Source organism: Lichenostomus cassidix, chromosome Z, assembly GCF_008360975.1.
Source record: "Lichenostomus cassidix isolate B80296 chromosome Z, HeHo_3.0, whole genome shotgun sequence".
Classification (NCBI taxonomy): Eukaryota; Metazoa; Chordata; class Aves; order Passeriformes; family Meliphagidae; genus Lichenostomus; species Lichenostomus cassidix.
The window spans coordinates 20,359,674-20,380,810 of record NC_139511.1 but is presented as its reverse complement, the minus strand read 5'-3'; the positions used below and the strand labels follow the sequence as shown (position 1 = coordinate 20,380,810).

The window sequence follows — 21,137 nt, the reverse complement described above, 5'->3', positions numbered from 1 at the left end:
GTGAAATTTATTTTGATCATCTCCAACATGTAAGAGTAAAATGAGAGAGTTCATGCAGCATAATTCTATACAGCAAAAATAAGCACATTATTGAAGGAAAAAAGATATTAATCATAAATCACAACATAGCACCAGTTGAAAAGCAAAAATTTAACTCCTAAAACGCAAACCAAGTAATTTTATGAGCATGCTTGAAAAATGCTTCAAATAATTCTTCATAAATCTCTGCAGACAGACACTCCTAATAAATGGCTCTCCTTTAAATTATCTACAGAATTATTTTGCTTTTCTGTTTTCTTTGGCTTTCCACTTCCTCTTAACAAATATGAAATCCTGCACGTGTCAGGCACACTTCTTTAAAATCCACAGCCATCTAAACCCAGTTACGTATCTTTACCACCAAAGAAACACGTATGCACAACAGAATCTTAAAAAAGCTGGTCGCAGCAATGATGGATTTAAGTTATTAACCGATCAAAAAAAGATGGATGGTGGTCTGCTTTTCTTAATCTACATCATCATCTAGATCTATTTAAAGATATGTGGTACACTAACAAACTTAGTTAAGGTTTCGATAAAATCAGTAGAATAATCTGCCCTGTTACATTGAGACTGTATCGATCAATAAAATCACTTGTACTAGGAAAGTACTGTTAAGTACTGACAATCCCAGCCATTAATATTATTTAACACTCTGCTCACAATCTTTAATGAGGACAAAGAACATTTTGCCTTTTTATACTTATCATACCAGTGCTTTTAGAACTCCTTACAGGAGCTGTTCAGCCTTGATTACTGCACACTAAATGGAGTTAGAGAAGGAAGACACTGAATAATTTTGGATAATGGAGAGAATTTTCAATGTGATTAATAGATGAGGGTGATTCAACAGACTTTCCAGCAAAACGTCAGTTAAATCTTATTTCACAGAATCCAACTTTTTTTCGCAACTTTTTAATGCTAAACTCTTTCTTTGCAGCATATTCACCTACATTTAAAACAAAACTGGTTTTCAGAAACAGCAATCAGGAAGATAAGCATCTGTTGTGGACTTGATGGGAATTTTTTTTCCCTGCAAATAAGCCAATTTGGTCTTAAATTAGTTAGAAATAGATCCTAACAGTGAATGTGTACATAGGACAAAGGGAAGGACTGCCTCTGCAGAAACCTTTGTGGTGCCTAATGAATGATACAAGGAAGTCAAAGCAATTTCTATCCAGCTCCTGCTCTCAGATATGGGGAATGGTTAAACAGAAGCCTAGTGGGAAAAAGCCCCACAGGTCAGGCACACACAGAATAAGGTGGAAAAGAAAAAAAATTAACTCATATTTTGCAGAAAACCTTTGTAGCTTTAAATTTCAATCCCTGAATTCAGCTTTTAAGTATATAACCAATTACCTCCCATGTGTAAAGCATTTGGTCTGAAAAGGCATTAGCCTTTGTAAGTGGCTTTGCAGTCACATGTGACCTGCACAACCCTTCATTGTCTGTCTATCTATCTGTCTGTCTGTCTGTCTACCTACGTAACCTACCTATACCTGTCTCTACAGATGGATCTCAAGGATTCAACATGTCTTCTCAACCACACAACTAACTCCTTTTTCTTTTAAGATAGTGCTCGTGATACATACAGAGCTCGGTTCTTGAAAACACATTAATGCTTAACCAAATCTAATAACAAACTGAAACACAAGCATGTCTCCAATTACTTTAAGACTTATATAAGAAAGGTCATTGCTTCATACCAAAGATTCATTTAACACTGTATCCTATATCCCAAAATGGCTATAAATGGATACCAAGGAAAAGTATAAATGAGCAAATATAACCTTTGAGACATTTTTCTTCACAACTCTATCAGCTTCAAAAGTTATTTCCAATGAGAGGGCCTTCTATGCTTGATATAAGCTGCTCTTTCATATACCTTGCTAGTCTTCCAACTGAACCAATTAAAAATTTTGTGTTTAAAACACCCTTTGGCAAAGGTATACAGGAACAACTAAATGCTTGATATAGAATGAATTTTTGAGAATAGAAAGGAAGAACAATTGTAATGAACATTAACATTGACAGAATGGATAAACATGATGAATGTGATCTGCACAGAAATAAAATTTAAATAGTCAGATGATCATTCAATAGTTCTAAGATCATTTTGCCATTACATTTCCAGAATTAAATGGTAACCAACTTGATTCATTTTTATTGGACAAGAGCAATCAAATGTCTCATAAAAGTGCACATATCACAGAGATCTCAATAATTCTAAACAGCTCTAACGGCAACAGTTCAAAAACTACTACCTCTACAGACATCACATATATAACATCAAAGACTGTTAAACTTAGAAAGCACTTACTGATTACTTCTGATCCTAGAGAGCTATATCAGCTTAAGCCACAATCAAGGTCTTCTTGTTTTTATAGGAAATCCTAGTTTTTGTTCTGTCTAACAGTGCTCAGATAACTGTTACATACTACCATGGGACAATTTTTACTCTGCTTCACAAAGAGAAGTGAAAACAGTGAAAAGCCATGTACATCACTGAGGATTTCTTTTGCCCAAAAAAATTTCTTTTCTCTTCTGATCCCACTCCAGGCAAGAGAGTTCTGAGGCAGGATTTCAGCTGCAGTAACAGAACAGGAGTATTCGGCTACAGAAAGGCAAAGCCCTACCAAACACACTATATGGAGTACTAGCACAATGGCATCAGGAGCCTAGATGGCTCATCTTAGAGCAGAGATGTCTCCAGTCTTCTGGACAATGGACAAGGCTATAAATTGCTCAGTTTGCATCCCTTCTTGTTAGAATAGCAAGAGGTCAACAGAAATTCAATCAGTTAAGCAGTGAAGAACTAATGAAACTTCCCACGGGGTGATGGAAAACTGTTTTGCTTCAGAATTAAGATAAAAATTCCTGAGAAATCATATTAACTCAGCCCCCAGAATGATAGTGAAAAGGGGCAATGACTGAAACTCAAGGAAAGCACAACTCTTATCCCCAGTTGCAATATGAGATGCTGTACCCGGTCTGAAATGCTCTGCAAGAGAGTTTTCAAAACAATGAAAAGAATCTTCCCGTATTTTTTTTAATTTAATCTAAAACTTTCATGAAGTAACTTCACAAAACTAGATCAATTTAAAAAAACTTTGTTCATGCTCAGTGTCCAGTCAGAAAGGTTATTTATTTATTTCAACTTTACCACAAGGAATTTTGTATCAATGCTTATTGAAGTAATTAAAGAAAATACAGTGACCCAAGAAGAAATGATGCCATGTGCCAAATTTTCCGTATGATAGCTTTTCCTCTGCAGTCTCTAACTACAGAAATACGTCATTTGTCTGCATTTTTTTGCAGTTGTTAAACTGTTCCCCAAAAAGAGTAAAAAAATGCAATATAATAATGTGTGCTTTTTTTTTATATTTCTGATGAGCTTACTCATAAAGCAACTACACATTATTCATTACTCCATCCACTGTTTTCCTAACTCCACCCTTCTGGAAACTAAGACAGCAAAGGAGTAGAGGATTGGATTTTAACTTCTTAAGAGCAAAATCATAACAGATATGGTTTTACTTATCTTTTTCAGGAAGGATTGGTAGTTAAAATATTTTTTAAAAGAATTGCATTTTGAAAAATACTGAAATATAGGGCAAAGTGCTTCTCAGATCTCCAGATTATTTCCTTAAATGGAAAACAAATCTCTAGTCCAGTTTCATAAACGCCATAATTCATTTTTAAGATTTGGATTCCTGAACCCGCAGGAATGTTGAAGTTCATCAAGTCTTCACGTCTCACAGCCAAGCAGCACTTTAACCAATCTTATCTCCAGGAATCAGGACCGTTCTCTTTGTAAAAAGTTCAAGAATAAATAAAAGGCAAGTATGTTTTCTTGACCTCAGCCAAGAGAGAAATATTAGCTCTACATATTAACTCTGGTTAGAGATGTATGTACATACAGACGTTACATATATAACAGAGCACTTCAGAAGGCCTACAGCTCTCTGTTTTACATTAGAGCCTTGCCAGTCACAAGAAGAATTTCTTCAGGTCACCCAGACCACATGAAATGAGTTAGTACCCTGAAACTAATCAAAAATATGGGTCTCCTTCAAAATCTCTCCCTATAAGCAAATCATTTCAGTGAAGACTAGCAGCAGCTACAAAGTCTCATGCTGAGGCGTGGGTGCCACTTCACAGTGAATTCTGTTAACGATGCTTGTTATCTCGTTGGACTGATGATATCAGCAAATGATGAGATTTCTTCTGCCCAAGGGGGTTAGAAAATATCTATTCCATTGAACTTTAAAAGGCAGACCTGTCAAAGGGCAAGTCCCTGGGGCAGACAGACTGGATGGCAATAACATCCAGTGTCAGCTTACTGGGATAAGGATATGACCTAACTCCAAATGAGCAGGTGGCTAGATCAAATTCTTCCCCATTACCAATTCACGGGAAATAAGCTCTGTAAAAACTGCTCCTCCAATAGTACTTCATATGAAACGTATTTGTAACAAATACTGATCCGATCCAACGCAGCTGCAGCTGCTCCAACAGCCAGTTAGATAAGGTCCCTCCAGTGCCACCCTTAGGAATCCCAACAATGTCTTCAATGTCCAAAATAAGACCCCAACTACCTGTTCACTTGATCCACCAACAAAATGACTTATTAAACGCATACACAGTAAAAACCGCTGAAGAGGGAGCTTTTCAAGTGATTTATATCTCCCTTAAGTACACATTCAAACCAAATCATATTTTTGTATTGCTTTGTGATAACAGTCAGTCCAAGACTGGACAGTGGATGAAAAAAAAACCCAAAGAAAACAAACACCATCCAGAAGTTACAATGCTGGTTATCAGCCTGCTCCATCATCTTCCATATTTACCTTCACCTTCTGGTACTTTCAAGCAAACACATTTACCCACACTCACTACTATGAGCAGTCACAGACTTTCAGTGCAGGTTGTTTTGGCAGTCCTTCTCAAATTATAGGCTCCTTATACAACTAGCTGCTTAAAATCCTTATCTTCTACATTTCCTCAACACCAAGCTTTTCAGGAAACTCATCAAGAGGAGATATTTCTAACCAAAAATAAATATTATCTAAGTTTAAATCTTGCTGCAGTCTAAAACTACTATCAAGAAAAAATTTTGTCAGCAATAGTGTAACCCAGTGATTTATTTTACAAATTTTAAATCAAAAGCACCTGGATTCTCATCTCTGCTCTACTGCAAGCTACAAGCTCAGATTTACATGTAAGTAACTATAAAGTTACCTAGTTGATGGCCACCACAAGATAATATAAGCTGGTTTAGTGCTCTTCTACTGGCAGTAACAGGTGATTTGAGATTCAGGAGAGACTGAGGGGAGACCTTATTGTGGTCTTCAACATCCTCACGAGGGGAAGTGGAGGGGAAGGCACTGATCTCTTCTCTCTGGTGACAGTGACAGGACCCAAGAGAATGGCCTGAAGCTGTGTCAGGGGAGGTTTAGGTTGGACATCAGGAAAAGTTCTTCACCCAGAAAGTGGCTGGGCAGTGGAACAGGCTTCCCAGAGAAGTGGTCACACCACCAAACCTGACAGAGCTCAAGAAGCATTTGGACGATACTCTTGGGCACATGATGTGACTGTTGGGCTGTCCTGTGCAGGGATAGGAGTTGGACTCAGTGATCCTTGTGATCCTTCCCAATTCAGCTTATTCTGTGATTCTGTGATTTTCTTATTTAGCAAAGGCTGAACCAGGTCAGCTTAAGTCCTTTGTGCTGTAGTTTAAGGTCATGCACAGAGACATTTGCCATGGTCAGCAGAGGAGCAATAGCTTTTTTCTTCATACTAATTTGCTTGAATGTTTGGGGCCACACTGTCATTCAGTTATCTTTGCATCTGTTTCCTCATTAATAAATTAAACATAATCCTTCTTTCCTCTTGTCAGTCAGTTAATTGTTCTCAGTATTCACAAGGACTCTGTAAATATTATTTTACATGCAGTGGAATTACTAAGCATATTAGTGCTTCTAGTCAATTGTTTCACAGTATTAAAAACAAAAGTTGCAAATGCCAGTCAAACTTGTAAAATATGAAGTCACTTAAAAATAATATAAGATAAATCATTCTTCCAAAATTCCATGAAAATTGGTCTATTGTAACAAGAAGAAGTCTTGACCCAACCTTTTAAAAACAGAAGTAAAACAAGCAATCTGATGACTATTAGCTGGCTACTGATACATTAAAAATATTACTCACTGTAGCTCATGATTTAATAAGTTAATTTATTCATGATTTTGCTACTCTTCAGAAAGATATAATGAAATGTTTCTGAGTTCTTGTCCATCCACTCCAAGAAACAAACAACCTGTGCTGAAAGGATTTAAAAGGGCGGTTTCATCATGAAAAGGTCACAAAGATGTAACAAGGTCCAGGCAACTGCAGCACCTTCTGTCTTAGACAGGGGAATGTGTTGCTTTCTTCACTACTTAACAGAAAGTGATTCTACTATTTTCATTTCATGTCAATATTTTTAGCTGCATTTAATTATAGAAGGCTACTTAATTAAAAACATATTAAGAATCCAATATGATTACACCATGCCAGGTACAGGTCTGTATTTGACAGTCATCTGCATGGCATGATAAAGTAAATTCATTGAACTTAACATCTATATAATTGTTCAATCTTTGCATAAGGTTCTGGCTGGTTTTATACAAAACAATTAATGACTGCCACAGGTCTGTAAGAGTTTATCCACTGCACAAATGGCTGGGTATAAGAACCACCACTGACTAGTGACAGTAGTAGCCAAACTGCTCCTACACATTAACTGTCGGTAGTATCACCTGAAAATATGTTTGCACTATTTTACATATATGGTGTTAAATAAAAAACTGATTATGTCTTCTGCAATTGTAGTACATTCCTACGTTGTGTCTTGGTAAATCCTTGGCACTACTAAAAAATACCTGATAACAGAAGTGCCTTAATATGAACTTTTTATCGTCTAGAACCACTCTCTCTAATCATTTTAAAAGTTAAAATTTCACTGATGATTAATTCTGCCTTTTATTAGTAGAAACAGCAATTAATAAATTTGACAAAAGTATTAATGGTTTTTCTTCTTGTTTAAATTAGTATGGATGTAACTTAGAGGCTTGTTTTGAGGCTTAGAGGCTTTAAGCCCAGCAGTCCCTTCCAACCTAAACCATTGCATGTTCCTATGACAGTTCCTATGATGGTGACAGAACAGATGAAGAATCAATTCAATGCGCAAGACTGCGAAAGAACAAGAGTTGACTAACTCTTCCAGTAGGGGGAGACATTCTTTTACAGTTTATCAACAATTAAAAAGTGATAACCAAATTACCGGTGTATCTTTTTAACAAAATCAACTGCTTAAGACAAATTGATACATGTGCTTTGGCAGTGATTATGTCCAAAAGAAAGTTGTATTGAAACCAGAAAAAGAAATTCATTGTAAGTGACTGATGTGAATAAAAAAAAAAAAAGGTTATTCTTTCCTTCCTCCCAAAACAATTGTGTTTTGACACATTATTTCTATGATCTTCTTCAGTAAAACAGCACTTGCATAAGTGCAGCTGAAAGTGCAATGAACTGGGAACATGTTTAGAGTAACACTTTCATCTAGCTTTGCTGCCAGAGAAACAGCTGTGAACCTAAATCACAGGGCATTTTTTAAAGCAATCATGGTGACAATAGAAATTCCATTTATTACAAATTAATGGGATTTATTCCTGATATATTTAGATGTCTATATTACTGCATCATTCGTGAAGACTGCTTTTATTGTCTTTATCAAAATCATGACCCATCCAGGTAGAATCTAAGACTTAAAATGCAAATGTCCAAATCAACTGAGATTAATATGAGATGACAGATGCCTATATTCCAACTAGAGGAACACTTCATGTACAGGTATGTACAGCACAGGGATATGAATTTGATGAGCTGATGGTCTGTCTAAATAGAGGTGAGCTAAATAAAGCCTCCTTATAATTTTTCTGCAACACCTTTGATTGGTACAGTCAGAACAACTTTGGAAAGAGTAATTTTAGGCAGAGAAAAATGACAGGTTCACCGCAGCCAATCAGCAGCCTTTGCAAAAATCAGGAAAAGAACACACAACAGCCTGATTTTCTAGGTGCTAGTCCTTCTAAGTAAACAGAAATCACCACTGCTGGTTGGTATCTAGATCATTTCCCACGTCTAAAATTGCCTATCAGTAAAAGGCCACACTTCATACTTTCTAATGCTCTGGCAACAGAGGCTGCTTTTACTTTTACTTGCAGAGGCTGCAAGGCAACTCACCTGTAAGTACAGCTCCAAGCCTTGTCGTCGCTGCTCCAGGACCTTGGGGACCCAGTTTCTCACATGCTTTGAAGGGATCTCTGGGGTTCTTATGAACTTCTTGAGCTGACAAAAAGAAAAAAAAAAGAAACATAGATAGAAACAAAGTATAATAATGTCTATTTAAAATAAACAAGTCTGTGTTGGAGATGTAAAAAACCCAAGCATTAACGACAACAGAGTGGAAATGAAGTTACTTACAATCCTCTTCCTGAAATAACATCAGATGTCATACCTACAGGGTGCAGTTAAAACACTCCACATCCAGTTGCCCTGGACACTAATGATGAACCCTTCTAACAATTTTTTGTGACTAACAGCCTGAAAACAAAATGGCAACCACTACATGAGAATACTTGAAATTCGAGTTTCCCATTAGTCAGCCTTGGATGATACCTCACAACAACACCACAACCAGATATTACCTTGCTAAGCACAGTGAGCACCATGGTGACTTCTAACTCTGGATTTAGGCAACTATAAACAGGTGTGAGAAGTACACGGAGGAGTGCTAACCATTTCTCTGGAGAGCTGGCAATCAGAAAAATATCCACGCTCTAGAATTGTACCAACAGATTGACAGTCAGTGTTTAGTATCTTACACAGAGAAACAGCAAGATTGTCACTCAATATATTTCAATGAGATCTCCACAACTATTCCTCTACAGATTCCCACTGGAAAGCTTATACATACATCTATATAGATCTACATATAACATGCATCTATATAAATCTATATATACACACACACATACATAGAAATATATACGTGTTTGGGGTTTTTTATATATATGCATACATATGACTGAATATAGACAGACACAAAAATACAACCTGACAGCACTAAGAATCTTCTTGCTGGAGCAACATATTTTTTCAAAATCAAAAAAATACTAATGTTTTTATCAAAACTACAGAGCAAAAATAATAACTGATATAGATTCCATCGCATTTAAATAGAAGGTGGCATCCTTTCTGTTGGATATTGCCTCTGAGTAAATCTGAGGCAAAGAATGCAAGGAAAGAAACTCAGAATTGACTTTGACATGCATACCCATGGGAGTCTGAGAATTTACATTTCATCTTTGAGCTTGCTGAGATGTCACTATAGGAAAAAGCAGTGGCAACATATCAACGTCTCTGCAATCACAAGTATCGAAGCTGCAGCTGGGAAACCTCAATTGCTCTGGAAACATTTTGCAACTTTCTCATTTCTTAACAGTGCTAAATTGCAATTAAACATGACGTGAGAAAAACAACACTCCAAAACAAAACTCCAAAGTCATGTACGTTTACTGTCTGATTGTAAAGACAGAATACAACCCCCTGTTTTTCCCTCTAAATTGATCGGGGATGTTGAAGAAACTGTGGTCACCACTGCTGTGACTTACAACAGAACCTGCAGGTGAGCAACAAATGAGGAGAATGCTCCAGAGGAGTGCAGACAAATCTGAAACTATACAAGCGTCCACCAAGACCTAGCTGCTCACAAGATAAATACTCTATGGCTGGTAACTCAGTTGATGATTAACAATGCTTTTGTGCTCTGTGGCCATGTCATATGTAAAATATCCAACACTCAATTACTTACAGTGCAAGCACAGGTACTGTTTGTGGGTATAAAGCCAATATTACACAGATATAAAATGAATATATTTAAAGCCCACTTTCTTATGTTTACAATAATCCAATCATATATATTACTACAAATAATTATTACAATGTCAAGGAATGTTAAGCAAAACCACATATGCATTAGCTGTATCGCTTCAGAATTGTCCCTACACAAATAAAATATATTTATCTGTGGCCTATTATTGTCCATAATGCCCTCCTGTCTGTAACACTGACCTAATGCCTATTGACATACTGTAGTCTGTATTTCCTGAAAGACTTAAAGATGGCTCATATTATCAAGCAAAGAGTTATTTGTCTAACTGTGAAAAGACAATGTGATCTAGAGTATATCCTAGTTATTCTAAGATTATAGACAACTTGCAAGAATGTCAAACTTCAGATTTTTGCAGATTTCACTGCAGTAGTTGTAACATTGTCACCTTCTAGCATTATTGTACTTAAGAAGAACTACCAATATTTAATAATGTAAAGGAAAAGAAGTATAAAAAGTATTTGGGAATAAACATGAATGAATGGCTGTATTTTAACTATGTTATAAACTTAGAAATAATTTAATTTTTTCTGAAAAACCCTTCCACATGGCTATAACAACACTTCCGTTCAGACCTACATATTATGTAGTAATGTGAATGGTGCATAGCCGGACAGGCAAGGTTTGTTGTTCGCAATCAGGGCAAAGCATAATGGTCTATGCAAACTATTTCACAGAAGCCAGCCGCTGTGGCTGGTTTCTGTCAAGAAAAGAATTTGTACTCTTGGTGTAACATGGTAGTCTTGAAAAGATTTTAAACCTTTCCCACTACAGCCAGATTGCACAGGAAGTGGGGCTTTACTCTTTTACACAACTGGAATTTATGAAAGATTGAACCAAGAAGGAGGGAAATCCAGACATGTGCTTGGAAACGGCTTTCTTTAAAAAATATAATTAATCAAAACATTGATTGGCATTCTGATGAATGAAAAATGTCTCCTATGAGCACCAGACTCCTCCTTCCTCCACACAATGCCACTGAAGCATGCTCTTCTCTAGTGAAAGGCACAATCTCCTCATCAGCCTCTATGTCCATTTTCACTCTACAGTTGTTCTCTACAGAAGGCTTGTTTTTCCTACTCACTACAGACATCCCCAGCACTAAGGGCACCTTGAATATGCAGCAAGTCTAAAGAGACCTTTCCAATTGCCATGTACTCACAGCAATTTAGAATGAAACGTACATTTTAAATTAAAGGGGAAGAGAGGAAGAAAAGATAAATACCGTGTTGGCATGTTGATAGCAAACTTATGCAAATGCTTTCTCTAGGATTTCTGTAACACTGAAAGCACTGAGAGGTTCAGAGCACAACCATCTGGTCAACCATCCTGACCAGAATTTTACAACTTCAAAAGATAAGACTTAATAAAAAGGTACATTGTTGCCAAAATATGCTACGTGTTTTGCATCTTTGCAGGGAACAAATAAGAAAAAGTCTATCCATTTTCAGAGTAATGTAAACAGGCAGCAAAAGAATGAGAAAATGAAACAAACTGAAATGTGGTGCAAAGGGCCTGGTTAGAATATCTTTTTTTTGGGTTTGTTTATTTTCCTGCTATTCCTGGAGAGAGAGAAAGAGAGCATTGTTTATGGTTTTTCTAGCGTTCTAAGAAAAAATCTCTGCAGAGGGAATTATTGCAATGAAAGCAGTGTACAAGACAAATCAGAATGAGACTGCAGTAATTTGTGACTTTCATGTGGAATAATTGTGCAACTCCAGAAATTACAGTGAAGTTGGATAACTGCTCTCCCATCTATCTGGACAGCTGGGAGAAGGCCAGTTATGTGAGTTGGTGCCCCCACCAGTTCTGCTACCTGTCCATCCTGTGATGGGCTGAGAACAAGAAGAGGAAGAAGAGGATACTGTCAGTCTTGCAATCATACTCTCCTGCAAGAAGAGGATACTGTCAGTCTTGCAATCACTGCAAGGTCAATGGTGACTGCATGGAGCATGTCATCACACCCCCTGTGACATGAGTCATCCAGCAGGTGAGAGTGGCTTTGGGAGATCCAGCTGCCCATGTGCTCAGGTGTCCTGTGGGTGGCATCCAGCCTACAAGCTCATAGAACTGCTTCCAGAACCAGGCAGTCTCCTCCAGTCACTGCAATTCTGGATCTATCAGGAGATGGAGATGTTTGGCAATAGTGTTAGAAGACATGTGGAAGACACCATCACAACCATGCCAGCCAAACACAGGATGGATGCAGAGCTGCTGGGCTGGATGCAGGGGGTGTCCCTCCAAAACTACACAGTGACATTCTTGCAGCAGCATGCATTACTGTGCAATGCAGCAGCAGAAAGGCCACCTCCTCCACTACTGCTGTGGGGATCCAGCAGCCATGCTTTGGCTCCCATTGCCGTTCCTACAGAGCAAGAAGCACCCCAGGCTGAGCCAGGTAAGGAAGTGCCCAGGGCCGCCACTTCCAGACGGTGCAGTAAATGCTCCCCTGCAGGGTCTCAGCAACTCCTGAAGAGAAAGAGACCCCCAAGGCCTCTCCAGCAAACAAGAGGCCAGCACCACATCAGTGATGTTGGAAGGTGCCTTGTGACATGGCTAAAGCAGGACTGAGCCATCAGCTGTGGCATATGCCAGCCCTCAAAAGCTCCCAGCCCCAACTAGTCAAATAAAATGAATGCACAAAAGCTACAGGGAAAGTCTCAGTGTTACTAACAGTGTAGATTCTATCCTCACCCATTGTTGCTTTTTTGCTGGATAGGATGGAATGTTAATGCTGATGGGTCCTTCCACATGTGCCAGGTAGTTGTTCCCCTACAGGTAAGTACTGCCCAGCCCCATTCCTGCATCTCTGCAGCTGGTCCTGGGACAGGTGTTTCCAGCCTGGTCTCCTCCTCACTGTACCTTCTGCCCCATGTCCCTCAGCTCTGCTCTCCTACCAGCTTGCACTGCCCGGTGCAGCCTTGCTATGGTGGTGCCCAAATCTCTCCTCCTGCCTGGAGTCACAATTTGGTGCTGCTGTCTACATCACCCCAGAGTCATACCCTGCCATGGCAGAAGCCCCCATGAAGAGGAAGTGCAAAGTCCTGCCCCTGCAAAGGGACAGCCACATGAGGCAGTTGCCCACATGGTGAGCAGCCTGGGAAAGGCTTCTGCCCACAACCACAGGCTTTCTTCTACCTCTTCCAGATCCAGTCTTGGGGCTGGCATTTCTTCTCCTCTGCTTGTAAAGGACCCATCTGCAGGTGCTCAGATAGATACTGAGAGTGGACGAGGCCACTGAGCTTGCTTAGTCTAGAGAAAGGACGCTGAGGGGTGACCTCATGAGGAGGGGATGTGGAGCAGGAGGTGCTGAGCATTTCTCCCTGGGATCCAGTGACAGGACATGTAGGAATGGCTCCAAGCTGTGCCAGGGGAGGTTCAGAGTGAACATCAGGAAACACTTCTTTACCAAGAGGGTGATCGAACACTGAAGAAGGCTTCCTCAAGATGCCTCAAGCCTGTCAGAGACCTCTGAACAATACCCTTAATAAAATGCTGTGACTTTTGGTCATCCCTGAATTGCTTAGGCAATTGGACTATACAATTGTTATACTTCTCTTCAAACTGAAAACATTCAATTATATTTCTAATTCTATTTCTGTACTACATTATACAAGACTATACTATTCTAACGATAGGAGACCGACCATTTGGATAGGGCACATTTTAAGCATATAAATCCTGATTTTTCCCTCTTACTGTTTTCTAATATACTTCATTGTATAAACTCTATTCATCTGCTTTACCTTCAATTGCAGAACTACTCTCATATGTAAAATAAAGCACTCACATAAATAAAAAAATAAACTAATAAAGCACTAAAGGAAGGCTTGGTGGTGGGTGAGTAAATTATTTTACTGTTTCTGATGCTGTGGTTTATATAGTTTCATATTCAATGTGAACACAAGGGAGACAATATCTGAAACATATCTGTATTAAAACAATAAACAAGGAAATTAGTATTAATAAGTGGCAGATGATGCCATTACTGGGGCAAGAAGCAAATAGGCAAGAAGCACTAGCACATCTTAATTATGGTGCAGTAAAGCAAAATGTTCTTCTCTTTGGACTTTTGATGGCCAACACACAGATGGGTCAATAGTTGCCTTTTGCTCAAACAAGTTTGCCTAAACTTATACACCTTACAAGGCTGGCAAAATCATCCTCTGTAGCACCGGGCTAATGCTTCTTTCCTGAGCTAATTCAGGACCATCAGCAAACATACTGGTGGGAATAAACTCCTCTGACATTGCACTGGCAGGAGCTGTAAATACCCATGCTGGTCTCTATTGTTTGCAGAGGAAGCTTTTCCATAATGATGGCAAGCAGCATCAAAGTAGTTGATTGTGCCCACACTCCATTGCCACTCAGACCGACAAACCAAGTAACGTTTAGTTGACCCAGATTCTAGGACGGAAGGACTGAAGCTCTTCATTGCAGACCCGCTGCTGGTAATGGGCTGCAATGCTCCTCCAGAATTCTCCTTCACAATACTTGGCCTCCATAAAGCAGAAAAAAATGTAAAGCTTGCATTTCAGCTGCACAACTGCACAGCAGCATCCAGTTCAGCTTGGAGAGAAGAAATCATACCTTTTCTTTAACATTGGTTAAAGCAATTTAAAGAAAAACTAGTGGATAGCCCACCTTGAAAGTACAGAGCTCCCTTTTACCTGTTACTAAGATGATTCAGTAGACAAGGTTAGCAGTTGTTTTATGTTACATTAATTGAGATGGTTTATTCAGTCATTTTTGTTGGGTTTCCTCATGTACAAAAGTTGGTTCCTCAGCTTTACACATGGCAGCTTAGCAATACATTACAGTTTTTAAGAACTAAAAACTTTTTTGCCTAATTGGAATGAAAAAGACCCACTGTATTTATTTGTGGTTGGAATATGACTTATTTCGTGACATGAAGATAAGAACATACTACAGACAGCATTTTAGCCATACAGCATGTAAACAATAATCAAAAAGAAAAGGAGACTTAGTAACGTGAGAAATTATCACTCCTTTCTATAAAATGGAGAAGAAACTGAGCTCAATAGGAATTGATTCTTGAATCACAAGATGTATTTAAGATAAACCATGTATAGTAACAATTACAAGAGAGAGGAAAATATCACTGAGGCAAAATAAAGCTACATCTTATGAAGAAAAAGATCAGTACCTTTTTATGAAGTGCATGGAATTCACTATACCTCTTCTCCACAAAATGTTTCCTTCCACTCATCAGCACTTCTATTTTAAAGACCTGAAAATTATAAATAACAAAAAAGAGGGTAATGTTACTTGCACAAACTATTCAGTGACATGGCTGCAGCTGCATATTTTACCACAGTCATCCTAGTAAATAGTACCAAAAAACCTAAGGTGCCTCATGAGCTGCAGAAATACAACAGTGGCTAATTGTAAATATGGCAGCATCTTCTGTTAACAAGTTTGTTAAACAAATATATAAAAAGACAGCTTAAGCTTGGACTGTATGCTTTTCAATAAAAACTAAGCATTAAAATAGCTCCTGTCAGAAAGATGTAACACATTTTGAAGTAATTAAAAAAGAATGGTAGTAACAGAAAAAGAAAAAAAAAACCAAGAAACTGAGTTTAATTCTTTTCCCCTTCTTACAACACAGCATACTAATACATTCTGGCATGTCCAATAAGAGCTAGATAATATATGCATTATGTTATTCATAGAAACGGAGAAATAAATGCAAACACTATATTGTAGGTTAATTTCCTCCTAGCCTACAAATTCATCTCTAGTCTCAATTGAACTTGTGCTGTGTACACTCTAGGAAAAAACAAAACAAAAGGCAAACATGGCAAATGCTTGTTTTCTTCGTATGATACATGTGACAGCTTTTGTTGCTGCCTCTGGAAGGTTGAAAGGCCAGGAGAAGCAGCTCTCTGGATCCACTAATTAGTAGTCACTAACATGACATTTTCTTGATTCTCAGGTCAGCAGGTCAGTTCTGAGGGCAAGTGATGAGAAATACTTTGAGGTACTCAAGAAAACGTGGTCTATTAAATGAAGACAAAATCAGCAGAGGAGTAATACAGAAAAGGTGCCTTGTCTATCTAGGATTTCTTTGTTTTCTGTTTTGCTCAAAAAATGCTGGAAATAATTATTTTCAGGACAATGAGAAACAATGTTCAGCACAGATGATCACATCAAGACGCAAAACTCGGCCAAATAAAACGTTCTTTGAAATAAATTTGCAAACAGTGTTTATGCCTGAATGCAGAAAAAAGGGTTTTCTGTCACAACATGCCCAGCTAGCATTGATCAGAGCAAACATTGAGATAGCATACTGGATAAACACTTTCTATTGTCTGCTAGAACCTGCCTTTCAAACAGGTCAAAATGCTATGGTTTTCACTGGCTAGCCAAACAACATTAAAAACAGACAGCATTTTATTTAATCCAGACTGAAATGCTTTTACCTTTGTTTGAATGCAGTATGGATAGGACCACACCATCATTTCACACCAATGTTTACATTGCCAAAATTTGTTTGGATCATTGTAATAACTTATTCTACATCTTGGAATAGGACTGTGTCCTAACACTAGGAGCAGATGACCTTATTTGGGTGCATTGACTTTTTTTTCCTATCTATTTGGACTACTTTGGAAGAACAGCCAGTGGCTATTAAACAATTTTCCTCTAAACATCAAAAAAACTCCAAGGCACCCCTAGGAATATTTTATAAATTCAGAGCTGTAAAGAGAATCATATGCAAAGGAAAATCAATGCAGACTTTTTTCTTTAGCTAAGACATAACATCCTAATTAAATGAGAAGAAAACATTATTTACATTTCATATTCTACACACTATATGAAAAAAATAGTTCTGCAAGGAACAGTATGTTCTGGATTGGACAGGAACGAAGGAGTTTTAAGGATAACTTCTTAAAAAGAATGAATAACAAAATAGGAAAGTAGTTAAGTGAAAACTGACCATGGGTCTCTAGCTAAGGTGTTGCAACAGTTTTGAATTTACTTGATATTAAATCTCCAGCAACAAGCAACTCACAACACCCACCTACACCTCAGCCAGCTAAGAGTCACTCACCACATTAAGTTTAGCATTTCTGTTGGCTGCAGGGTTTGCCAAGCAATTTGGAGAAGTCTAAGGGGCTCCTGCCTCAGCTCTAAGCACTCCCTTGACAGGTGACTTTCTTGAGAATCACCGTTTGGCATGTGCAGTCCCATTTTGATTTTACTCATATGTGCAACTTCAGAGAAATATCCATCCCTCTGAAATCTAAAAACCCATCTTTTCATAAAGGAAAATGGTTGGAATATGTGAAAGGACATACAAATCACTGTGTGGATCTTCTTTCAAAGCATGTATCTATTTTGTTCTGTGTTTCATCACTGGTTAAGGAACCACATAAATGGTTTCAGAACACCAAAAGCTATGCTGCATTTATTCTTCCTCCCGTTTTAATTACAGTCTTATAATTTTTGTTAACATCATGACATCAAATGATATATTTACAGCTACTTTTGCAGAAGACGTAAGAAGAGAGAAGCACAGGTTCACATGCAAAGTAATGCTACTTCAAAATACAGAATCTGCTACCCTTACACCTGCAACCATTTGCACCAGTGTAGAGGTTTTAACTTTGCCCCTCACTATCCAGAGGCCTCAGATCCAACTTTAGGAGACACCTAAAATTTACAAAGCCAACAACTCTGCTACGCTTAAAGCTGAGTATCACTGTTTGAAAACAAAACCCTGAAAACGATATTCTAATATTTTCATTGTGGCACCTACACTTCAGAAATATAAAGCAATTTGTGATAAATAAGTCTACAATCAGAAATATTTTTGCTCCATTTAAATCTAAATATTAAACCGATTTACAAAGTAACTTATAAAGTGGAAATGCCAGTAACTGAAAAAAACCCCACAATTGTGTTTATGAACTTTGTATTATTATATTTAATTATACTGCATAAATTCCAGGTTTGTTGCCTCACCATTTACTGGATCAGAATTCACAAGAGCAAATTAAAAGAACATAAATGAGTTTCTGTGTCACTGTTTCATAAAACAACATGGCTTTGCGTGAAAGACAAAAAGACACATTAAGTTGGGAGAGAGAGAGAGATAGGATCTCTTCATGGATACAAAATAGCTATAGGCAAATCTCACACAAATTTAACTGAGCAATTGCAGGCCCTGACAGAAAAACAATGTAAGGAAACTGGTGAACACAGATGAAAGTGCCAAAATAAAGACGGAAGAAAGAACTTTGGGGGAAAAATGCAACACTGCTAGGAAATTACTTTTCTTGTAAAAACGTTCATGTTCTTTGAACAGATAAGTCTGAAAAGATATATGACTTTTTATAAGTGACAGATAGTTAAATGAAAAATGCAAGAATTAATCTAGGAATAAGACAAGCAAAATACTTTTCCCATAGTCATTGAAATGCCAGAAATTACACTGCACTGAATGATTTGCAGTTCACCCTGACTAGGACACAAGGGACCATAGATTTGAAGATACCAATTAAAAAACTCTAAGAGTACTTTGAAACTAGAAACATCTCACTGTTCTTGGTTGCTGCCACAACAGTTATCAGTGATGTCTGCACATACCTAGAAGATCATTATCCATTAAAAGCGCTCTTCCAACAGACTTTAACCCCCATTAATGATGTATGCAGCAAAAATTTCTGAATTGGCTATCAGTATGAATAATGATGATCTTTTAAGCTAGCAGAATTGCAGATCTGCCACTGCAATTCATAACCATCAAACTCGTGAAAACTTCAAAAAAAGAATTCCTATGGTCTTTGTTAATAAAATAGTAGAAATTTTCAGGTCTGAGTATAAAACAGTTTTACACATTATTTTTTTTTACTCTTCACTTTGTTCCAATTGTATGGATTATATTCAGATCCTGGAAAAAATTTTCTTAATGTCTTATTGTTAGCAAGTGTGTTGGTTTTTCTTGGCCTGGTTTTTGGTAGTGGGGAGGGGGGCACAGAGATGCTGTCCGTGAGAAGCTGCTAGAAGCTTCCTCCATGTCCAGCAGAGCCAATCCATGGTGGCTCTGAAGATGGATGTGCTGCTGGCCAAGCCTGGGCCAATTGGAGATGTTGGTTACGTCTCTGCGATAACATATTTAAGAAAAAAGTCAAAAAAAGGAGCAGCACAGTTTTTTCCTACCCAGAGAAGAGGAGGAGGTGAGAACATGGGAAGGAACAACACGGAGACACCAAGGTCAGTGGAGAAGGAGGGGGAGGAGATGCTCCAGGCGCTGGAGCTGAGACTACTCCGCAGGCCATGGTGAGGAGCATGGTGAAGCAGCTGTGCCCCTGCAGCCCATGGGGTCGATGGGGATGCAGAGATTCACCCACAGCCCGTGGGGAGCTGCTCACACCAGAGCAGGTGGATGCCTGGAGGAGGCTGTGGTGCAGTGGGAGACTTGGTGGAGAGAAGAGGCTCTGCTTCCAGGCTGAAGCAGCCTGGCCTTGGAGGACTGCACCCCGTGGGTGAGTGACCCATGCCACAGCAGTTTTGGGAGGACTGTCGGCCTGTGGGAGGAACTCACATTGCAGCAGTTTTGGAAGAACTGCTGCTCGTGAGATTGGAACCACACTGGAGAAATTAATGAAGAACTGTCTCTCATGGGAGGGACCCCATGGTGCAGCAGGGGAAGGACTCCTCTCCCTGGGCAGCAGAAGAAGATCTTGGTGATGAACTGACCAGACCCACCCCCAACACGCTCTGTTCCCTGCGCTGTCAGTGGGAAGGAGGGAGAGGTTGGGGGGAAGAACAGTGTTTTAAGGGCTTATTTTACTTCTCATTATCCTCCTCTGATTCTGTTAGTAATAAATTCTCTTCCTAACTCTAAGCTGATCCTGTTTTGCCCTTGGAGTGTTTTCTCCTGGTCCTTATCTCAACTCATGAACCCTTCATTAAGGTTTTTTTTTCTTCTCCTCTGCCCAGCTGTGGCAGGGGAGAGAGAGTGAGCAGTTGTTGTGGCTGCCTGGCGTTTGGCCAGCGTAAAACCACGACAGCAAGTATGACTAATTTTCCCATTTTTCTGAATTTATCTGTTTCTGATCATTGCCAAACCTTAAACTGAATGGTCCTTTTTCAGTATTTTCAAGAAGAACACATACATTTCTCTTCTTGCTGCAGAAACTGGACAGCACCACATATCAACTAACATATGGGCAAAAAATTGGTACTGTATCACTGTGAATTTCGAAGACAGAAAGCACAAATGAAGAAAACAGGAACTAGCAAGAGCTGCCGATGGTGCTCACAAGTGCATATAACGAATTGTGGGTAACACTGACATCGCCCCCCTTCAGTTCTCACCTATGTCACTTGTTTACACTGGATACAAAAGGACATCTTTTATTTGATAATTTGATGCAAAAATATGCAGCTCCAGTAACTTAGTCTCAAAAAATCCTACAATGATCAATTTAACAAAAAACACAGAAAAGAATGACAAACATGACTATGAGTAGGCATGAACACTAACACGTAGCAACATCTCAGCTTGATTTTCTATGACATAAAAAGTACACAGACAACTCTCACATTCACTCGTGGAAATTATGTTAGCTACATAGTTTATAATTATGGTAAGTTAGTACTATCATATTGTGTATATTTATACATGGAAAAGTGAATTGCAAGACTTTTGAAAAATTGCAGTTGAAAAAGATATTTGGGGCAGCCTCATTTGGAAGTAGCAGATACAAAAAACAGAAGCAGAAGGAGATAAATTTACAAAACCCAGATACATTTGTCTAACATTCACCAGGAAAGAAAACCCCACAAAATTCTGGTGTCATGTTTTTATCTCTCAAGACCAAGCTTACTGACCCAAATTTTATTTAATACATTTCTTACAGAAATAAATACATCCCTTCAGATGCTTCAGTATACCTGACAGACTTTTGTCTGAGGAACAGCTAATGTATTCAAAGTGTCAAGGAAACTCAACCTTAAACCTTTGCCATGGCCATATGGAAGGAACTCCAGAGCAAATGAAATGACAGCTACGGTCCATGAAACACTAATAGGATTTCCACACGTTTAGTATTTCATTATTGCTCAGACA

General features: G+C 38.4%; 1 protein-coding gene across 7 annotated transcripts in view; it reads right to left on the bottom strand.

The window, feature by feature from the left end:
* SNX24 (sorting nexin 24) overlaps positions 1-21,137 on the bottom strand; it is an 89,581-nt gene that overhangs the window by 28,202 nt on the left and 40,242 nt on the right. For 2 of the 7 annotated variants that reach the window (XM_085043585.1, XM_085043586.1), the window contains exons 2-4: positions 15,201-15,284; positions 8,790-8,921; positions 8,326-8,430 (exon numbers count right to left, since the gene is read on the bottom strand). In XM_085043585.1, coding sequence (XP_084899711.1) covers positions 8,326-8,430; positions 8,790-8,921; positions 15,201-15,284 — 321 coding nt within the window. The remainder of the gene's footprint in view (positions 1-8,325; positions 8,431-8,789; positions 8,922-15,200; positions 15,285-21,137) is intronic. The other 5 variants (XM_085043588.1, XM_085043589.1, XM_085043587.1 and 2 more) reach the window with 3 other exon arrangements.